General features: G+C 43.7%; 1 protein-coding gene across 1 annotated transcript; it reads left to right on the top strand.

Annotated features, from left to right (window-relative positions):
- On the top strand, positions 1-7982 carry LOC134447112 (TOG array regulator of axonemal microtubules protein 1-like). The gene is made up of 5 exons (XM_063196395.1): positions 1-27; positions 234-469; positions 5215-5373; positions 6079-6204; positions 6353-7982. Exons 1-5 carry the CDS (start codon positions 1-3, stop codon positions 6363-6365), a joined length of 561 nt encoding a protein of 186 aa, XP_063052465.1. The 3' UTR covers positions 6366-7982.
- Positions 7983-8671: the final 689 nt, after the last annotated feature.

Genomic DNA, 8671 nt, shown 5'->3' with positions numbered 1-8671 from the left:
ATGTCGTGGCAGTGTGGTGATGATGTAGTGAGGCTTTTTCAATTGTCCGATTATTTGATAATTTCAATTATTCGATTCCATCTGCGTGAAATTCACTCAGACGGACTTGTGTGTGTGTGTGTGTGTGTGTGTGTGTGTGTGTGTGTGTGTGTGTGTGTGTGTGTGTGTGTGTGTACACACAGTACATGAAAATAATGTCATGTCTTACTATCTCTTCCCTCTGCTAATCCCAGGTGAAGAACCAGCACACGGCTGTGTCGCGTGCCGCCATGCTGACCCTGGCCCAAATGTACACCAAACTGGGCCAGAGCATGGACGCGGAGGCGCCGGGCACGGCGCGCGTGCTGCTGCAGAAGGCCGGAGATGCCAACCGCATCATCAGAGACGACGTGGAGAGGGCCCTCAGCCACATGGTGCTCAGCGTGTCACCCGAAAGCAGCGTGGCCGCCCTCGTCAGCACCGGCCTCAAGTGAGCAGCAGTAGTATTACATTACATTACATTACATTACATTACATTGCATTTGGGAGGTGCTTTATAACCAAAGTGACTTTCAAACGAGAAAAGAAGGAAGGTCCGCACACTTTTCAGTCCCCCCAGGAAATCGCGATGTTGCGATCGCGTCGTTTTTCGCAACTTCAATGAATTCCCGCGAATTCTGCGCGAGAGCGCAACTTTAACCAATCACCGCGATTTCCCGCAACTTTGAACACTTTGAACCAATCCATGTTGCGCTGACTTCACTGACGTCGACAAACTTCCTTTCAAAAAGGATAATACAATTAAAAAAATAGGCTACAATAAAAAAGTAACCTAGCAATCAGTCCCAGCACTTTACTATGCATGTACAAAGTTGTCGGTGAGGGGGAAAAAACTAATAAATACGAATGTAGGAAACGCCATGTTCTCATTGCGCGTCTGCTCGCATGGTCACAGGAGGGAAAATGTATGACTACTAGTCTGGCATAACCAATAGGCCTACATTTTTAAAATGTGGTAGGCCTACATAAATATATAGCCTAATTAACACTTCATGACAGTCATCTAGGCTACATTACGCCAAGTATAGGGCTCCTACAACAAGATGTGTTTTCTTTTTTCTAAAGCGGTCCACCTGCTGGACCACTTTGGTGTTTGACTTGTGCGCATACAGAAGGCAACATTTTCCCTCCGAATTGAGATGCGCAAATGCCTTGTCCACAACAAAGCAGTAATTTCCATCCTTCATTGTGAATGCTGCGTGCGTGCCTGGCCGATATAGTAATCTCTTTCGCGCAAATTGGGCTATGGCTGGATCAGGGTTCACGTTAGCCGGCTGTGGCCGGACATTGGCCGTTTGCATCAGGGTGTCCGCGGAGTATAAAAAAGTCTAAAAAAGTCTAAAATTACACATTATCCATTTTAGGCCTAAAAAAGTCTAAAATATAGGGATTTTTTGCACTTGAGTCTAAAATTGAGTTTGAGTAATTTAAGACCTACGTTTCAATGCAAAATATCGACAAAGGATTAATGTTTATTTGTTCTGTTTTGCTTTGTTTTTACGTCCTTTTCCACGCCACTTTTTCTGGTATTGTGGCAGTTATGGTCTGTGTAGTTCTACATGAAATGTTGCTGTTTGTAACGTACAATAATAAAACTACAGATGTTATACGGAAATGTACTGTAGCTCCTCCTCCCCTTTCACCGCACAGTCTGACTAGAAAGCCCACTTTAGTGGTGTTATATCTAGACATTGTTTATATCTAGACGTTGTAAAAGCGATATTGGCGTTGCGTTGGCCATACATTAGATAACTAGGCTTCTTGACTGTCTTAAACACCTGGAAGAAGTTAACTAATGAGGGAAGTCAGTCACCACCTCATTGAAAAAGAACGGATTTCTATTTGGAAGGATGTCGATTAAAAACAGAAGACAAATGTGACAGTGCAAGCCAAGGGAATATGTCAGCACCAGTGTGAATCGTTGCAGGTAAGAAGTGATTTTTAGTCCTTGCAGTGGTGATGGAATAGTCAGGTGTTGGCTGTGGCTTAGCAGTCTAGCGTAGTTGTTAGCCTCAACGTTGGCGAAGCTTGATTGTGTCTGTGCGAGCGAAAGAGAGTAGCGACAGTGTGTGTGGCTAATCTGAAATTATGAGTGATTTAACAGTCGAATTCCCATGGAAGTGCCTTTGTTGTAGTCCTATTCTGTTTGATGCCTTGGTATTTTGTGCTGGTTCTGTGGTAGCAATTTGCAAACTGGTGGGCATTTGAGCTGTTACGGTCATGTCCACGCACAAACGTTTCGTGTGTGCTGTCACATGCACTTCTCATTAGCTCAAAGTCAGTCCGTCAATGTTTGAAAGACCTCAGGAGTCAAAGCACATGAAACATATTGTGCAATTTATTTAACACAATGGATATGATGCTATGTCGATGGATGATTTAGTTGTTATAACCCCGTTTTGCGTTTTCTTTGCCTGCTGCTTATGAATTGATCACCATTTAGCTTCACGTTATGCTGCTTGAAAATATGTTAAGCCTAAACTACGTCTACATCAAAAGAGCCCTAGATTTTGAATACCGTAGCCAGCTGCGCATTACTGACTCTCGCGCCGTGGCAGAATCTTTCTCGCGTCGCGCTCTTGAGCTGTCATGCAAGTTACACTCTCGCTTGCGTGAGACCTCTGGTACAACCCCCCTAAAACGAATAAAGCATGAATCTTTGGATTGAGTGGCATGGGCTGAGTTGGTCAAAATTTCGAACTATTTTGTTATTAGTATTAACTGCCACAAGACGTTCTCTTGGACACCTCCAATAGATGAAACAAATAAACGTCATTTTATGGCAGCATTTTATGGCAGCATTTTATGGCAGTAGTGGTGTTAGCTCATGTTCTGTTCTTCTATCTTGGTTAGGTCCTCTTGATATAGGCTTGCACACATGGCAATCACATTTTGATTTAAAAACCTCAGTCAGTGCAATGTAAAGACAGGCTGTTCACAAATGCTGGCTTTGATAACTTGAAATTGTGAAAGCGAGCATTGCACCTTCTCACTGGTCATTTATGATCAGATCTCTTTATGCTTATAATATGCACTAGTGTGTGTGTGTGTGTATGTGTGTGTGTGTGTGTGTAGTGTAGTGTGTGCAGGGCCACTGACAGCTTTTACCGGGCCCGGGGCTAAATCATCTGAAAGGGCCCCCCTCTCAATAAATACAATACAATTGGGTCCCAATTCTGAGGGGCCTCTTTCTCTGGGGCCGGGTCAACTGTCCCCTCCCCTGTCGGCTTCTGTGTGTGTGCGTGTGTGCGTGTGCTTTTGTGTGTGTGTGTGTGTGCGCGCGCGCGTATCAATTGACCACAATCTGGCTTTATTACCTCCGCCAGGAGGTTATGTGATCGCCCGATTTGTTTGTTCGTGTGTTCGCACCTGGCCTCTTGCGCCACGTCACAATGGCAAAGTCATCAGACCGAATTAGAGCCGTTATAAAGGCTGGACAGGGTGAGATGACGTCACGTCCCAGCGAGTATAAAAAGTCCTGCTGCACCTGTCAGAGTGTCATAAGCAACAAGATGCACGAGGTGAAATCAGCACTGATCACCAACTATGTTTGGAGGGCAGCTTCTCCTGAGCACTGGCTCACTGTCGAATATGCCACGGGTGTCCTGGCACCTTCGCGGACTGCCACGGGGTGTGCGAGGTGAATTGGACAATTCTCAAGGGACTGTCTTTGCCGCGAGAGCGCTTACACCAACCACTATCAAAGCCCATAGCCCACAGCGCATGTATTTGGCATACAACCACGGGTGCGCGAGGGAATTGGACAATTCTTAAGGGATTGTCTTTAGACTGCCACATAGTCCGTGGTTATTTGCTGCACGCGAATTGCAACCAGTGTTTTATCCGTGGTGATTTAATTACTGCTTCACAGCGCACTAAGCAGCCTCTGTGAAACGCGACGCGGCAAGAATATCACACACACACACACACACACACACACACACACACACACACACACACACACACACACACACACACACACACCATCTATTTCCTCCAAGTTCGTGAGACCGGCCCAAGGGAATGACTGTCTTTTGCCGAGAGCGCCTACACCAACCACAATCAAGTAGCCCATGTGAGGAAAGTATTTGGCATACGGCTTTCAACAGGCACCCTTGAGGTTGTTGAAGTTCACAATGCTGTCACAAAACATTCGTAAATGCTTAGGGAGAGGTGCGCGCGAATTGCAACTAGTGCATAGTCCGTGGTGATTTGTTGCGTCACAGCACACTGATGCCATAGAATATCAGTACACCTACCACAAAACATTAGCGTAGCCTACTATGCTGAACTTCAATTTCATATTTCAAATTTCACAACAAACGAACGGTGAAGAGATTCATAACAGCGCACTGAAGGCATAGCATATCGCCAGCAACACAAAACATTCCAGCATAATATGCTGAACTCATAGATTGTTCAATAAGTGTTTTATCCGTGGTGATTTAATTCCACTTGTTTTCTCTGGATTTGAGATTTTAAAAGGTAGGCTATGAAAGGCATGCTGTCTGTCTATCATATTTCTTTTATAAATTAAAATAAATTTTAAAAATGTGTCAAATAGCAACCTGTGAGCTTCAATAAGCATTTGCAAATCACAATCACTTTGCCAATAGGCCTACCACAATCACAGGTGAACTAAACAGGCCACAGCTAACCAGAGGAACATGGTACTGTAATTATAATGGAGACAGATATAATTTGGTTACAACTTCACAGTTCAATTTTCTGAACAGGTCTGCATCTACATGGATGACACCACATCATGACACACATATCTTATGTGTCTAAAAAGGAACTGAACTTCCTTGGCGGAGGTCTGCGCTCTCTGAGTGCATTTCTAGTTTCATTTTTTATTACTCCGCGAAGGTCTAAAATTTTGCCCATGATGGTCTAAAAAAGGTCTAAAAAAGTCTAAAATTTCACTTGTTAAAAGCTGCAGACACCCTGGCACACGCTTACATACATTCAGCCAAAGTCAGATCACACACACACACACACACACACACACACACACACACACACACACACACACACACACACACACACACACACACACACACAGCCAGCTGTGGTTAATGAGTAGAGTTGTATAGTTCTGTGCATACTAGTCTTCCGGTCTCTCCCCTCCTTGGGTGTCTCTCTCTGACCGGTCTGGTCTCTCCTCCTCCTCAGGCACCGCTGTTCAGCTGTGAGAGCGTGCGCCGCCAATCACCTGTGGATGGTGTCTGAGTGCGAGGACGCTAACCGCCTGCTGTCCATGAGGAAGGACCTGAGCGAGCGCTTCGTCCATGCCATCTGCAGCATGGCCCTCGACCCGGCACGGGAAGTCAGGTGGGCAGCCAGAGCATTCAATCTTGTTTCTGCAGAGACGGTTTAATCAGTAGGCAGAAGAGGCAATTGCCTGGTGGTGCACCACCATATCTGTACCCTGTAGAGCCCCCCCAACAGTAAGCACCACCAAATCTGTACTCTTTAGGGTCCCCAACAGTAAGCACCACCAAAGCTGTCTTTGGGGCCCCCCAACAGTAAGCACCACCAAATCTGTACTCTTTAGGGTCCCCCCGACAGTAAGCACCACCAAATCTGTACTCTTTAGGGTCCCCCCGACAGTAAGCCCCACCATCGTAGAGCGAATACCAGAAAGAAGGGCCTCATGTCTACTGGTATATCTCGCCTAGGGCCCTGAAATAAGTAGAACTGGTGCTGTGTTTCTGTATAATCAAACAGATCCTCAGACATTACATCATCAATCGCTTGGTTTATCTCTCAAAATTGATTGGTTTATATCTCAATAAATATGTTTAATAATTTGTTGTTTATTATTGAGCTGCATTCACTCTTGGGACAAGTAATAATAATGAACTGATACTGTTTTTCATCAGAATCAAAGACTATCATATTCATAATATAAATATTATATTTTTCTCTAGAGCCCTATTGCAGTGTATATCAATGTTTATATCCTTATGGTTCATAAATGGATTTTGTACATTTTATTTTTCTCTGACATAAATGGACGGTTTGTTTCTGCCACAGAGCTCATGCCGGTAAAACTCTGGCCAACCTGGCTATGCACCCCAAACTCATCAGCTTGGTGGAGAAATGTGCCCCCAAGAATGACCAGACTGCCATCAAAAACATCATCAGCAAATACCAGCACAGGTAACGAGCCGTTTATAAAGAATGTTTCCATAACATTACAACAACACAAACTACATAAACATTACTTTAAAATTATATGTATATATACCTTTGAAAAATCCTTAATAAATGATATGGTAATGTGAAATGTGTTTTACTTTGTTTTCAGTAATGTGCTCTGAGGAACACTTCACAGACATAAAAGGAGCACAACCAAACCAACTCCAGTATACGTAACACTTCACACAAGAGGCTCCTCAAATCAACATCTGAATTCTTCCAACATGTGATTTACAATGGAGTGTTCTATGGCAGTCACACACACACACACACACACACACACACACACACAAAAACAGACCCACAAATAAACACACAAACACACACACGCACACAAAATCACACAGATGCACGCTGTCGTGCATACATAAACATAAACATATACATAAAGACACAAATACACATGCGCTTGTGCGGGCCCAGACTCACACGCACACTGACACTGACACACATATACGCACAGGTGCACACACACACACAAACACACTGGTGCACAGCTGCACCCACACATACACACAGATACACTATACTGCCGAACATATTCGCTAACCTGCATTGACTCACACATGAAGTTAAGTGCTACCCCATTCCTAATCCCTAGGGGTCAGTATGACGTCGCTCCACCTTTTGCAGCTATTACACCCTCAGCTCTTCTCTTCCCTCCTCCTCTTCGCAAAATTGAGCAGTGTGCTTATAGGATTTTTTGACCATTTTTCCAAAAGTGTATTGGTGAGGCCACACACTGATATTTGTCAAACGTATTCGCAATCTCTAGACTCGTCCACTGGAGTGATGAATCCCTCTTTTACATCTGGCAACCTGATGGATGACCTGGATTTGAAGGTTGCCAGGAGAACAACATATTTCAGACCGCATTGTGCAGAGTATGAAATTTGGTAGTGGAGAACTAATAGTGTGGGGTTGTCTTTCAAGCTTCAGGCTTGGCCCCTTAGTCCCACTAAGAGGAACTTTGAATGCTTCAGGATAGCAAAATATTTTTATCAAAAGTGTATTGGCGAAGCCACGCACTGATATTTGTCAAAAGTATTCGCAACCTCTAGAATCGTCCACTGGAGTGATGAATCCCTCTTTTACATCTGGCAACCTGATGGATGACCTGGATTTGAAGGTTGCCAGGAGAACAACATATTTCAGACCGCATTGTGCAGAGTATGAAATTTGGTAGTGGAGTACTAATAGTGTGGGGTTGTCTTACAAGCTTCAGGCTTGGCCCCTTAGTCCCACTAAGAGGAACTTTGAATGCTTCAGGATAACAAAATATTTTTTGGATAATTCCATGCTCCCAACCTTATTGGAAGAACATGACCGTCCACCACTGCACAAAGCAGAATCCTGACCTGAACTCGATAGAACACCTTTGGGAGAGCCAGGCCTTCTGGTGAAACATCAGTGTGTGACCTCTCTAATTATACTTTTGGAAAAATGTTCAATAACACTACACTGCTCAATCTTGTGGACAGCCTAACCAGATAAGTTGAAGCTGTGATAGCTGCAACAGGTGGACCGACAACATGTTGACCGTTTGGGTTAGGAACTGGGATGGCACTTAATTTTATGTGTGACTCAAGGCAGGTTAGTGAGTACTTTTGGCAATATAGTGTACCTGCACACACTTACACTCACTCACTCACTCAAAATAAAAATAAAAAATCCCCACCCCCAATACACTACCCATCACCCTAAAACCAATTAAACCCATTCCCAACTCCCCAAATTAATTATGTCTTTGTGTCTTTTGTCAGAGACTGAGTTTGTGCACATTTATACATATGTTCAGCTGTGAACATATGACAAAGTGAAGAGTCAACGGTAGTGAGTGAACAACTTATTGTCCCCAAACACTTGATTGTTAATTTTTTTGGTGTCTTTATTTGAAGTCACCATTAAACATATTACTCAAAACAAGCCACCCCAATGTATAGCGGGGTCAGAGTCTGGTGCTTTTGTCAGTTCCATAACAGTAAAGCCCCTAACCGACCCCGCTAGTAGGCCTACATTTAGGCCTAGGAAAGGCAATGTATGTATTGCTGGCCACATGCCAGGGGAGTACACGCCCTCTAGTGTCTTAAAGGACACTGTGCAGGAAATGGTCAAAAAAGGTACTGCAACTATGCTGCTCATTGAAACTGGGTTGCCTATTGCCAAATTTGATCTTTTCATGAAAGTCTACTTAGTAATAAACTAATATTTTCCAGTATGGCCCAAGTACAGTCATTTTTGCAGCTAAAAATGTCTATTTCTGGAAATTCAAAATGGCGGACCATGGAGAAGATCCACCTTTTCTTGTATGAAAAGTGCATTTTTTCCAGTCGTAATGAATACTTTGAATATGATGGTAAGTATTCATGAAAAAGGTAACATTTGTGAATGGGTGGCATGGATTCTGGAAATAAACAAACTAAAAATC

This window comes from Engraulis encrasicolus, chromosome 4 (assembly GCF_034702125.1).
Source record: "Engraulis encrasicolus isolate BLACKSEA-1 chromosome 4, IST_EnEncr_1.0, whole genome shotgun sequence".
Classification (NCBI taxonomy): domain Eukaryota; kingdom Metazoa; phylum Chordata; class Actinopteri; order Clupeiformes; family Engraulidae; genus Engraulis; species Engraulis encrasicolus.
This window is presented reverse-complemented; position numbering and strand designations above follow the sequence as displayed.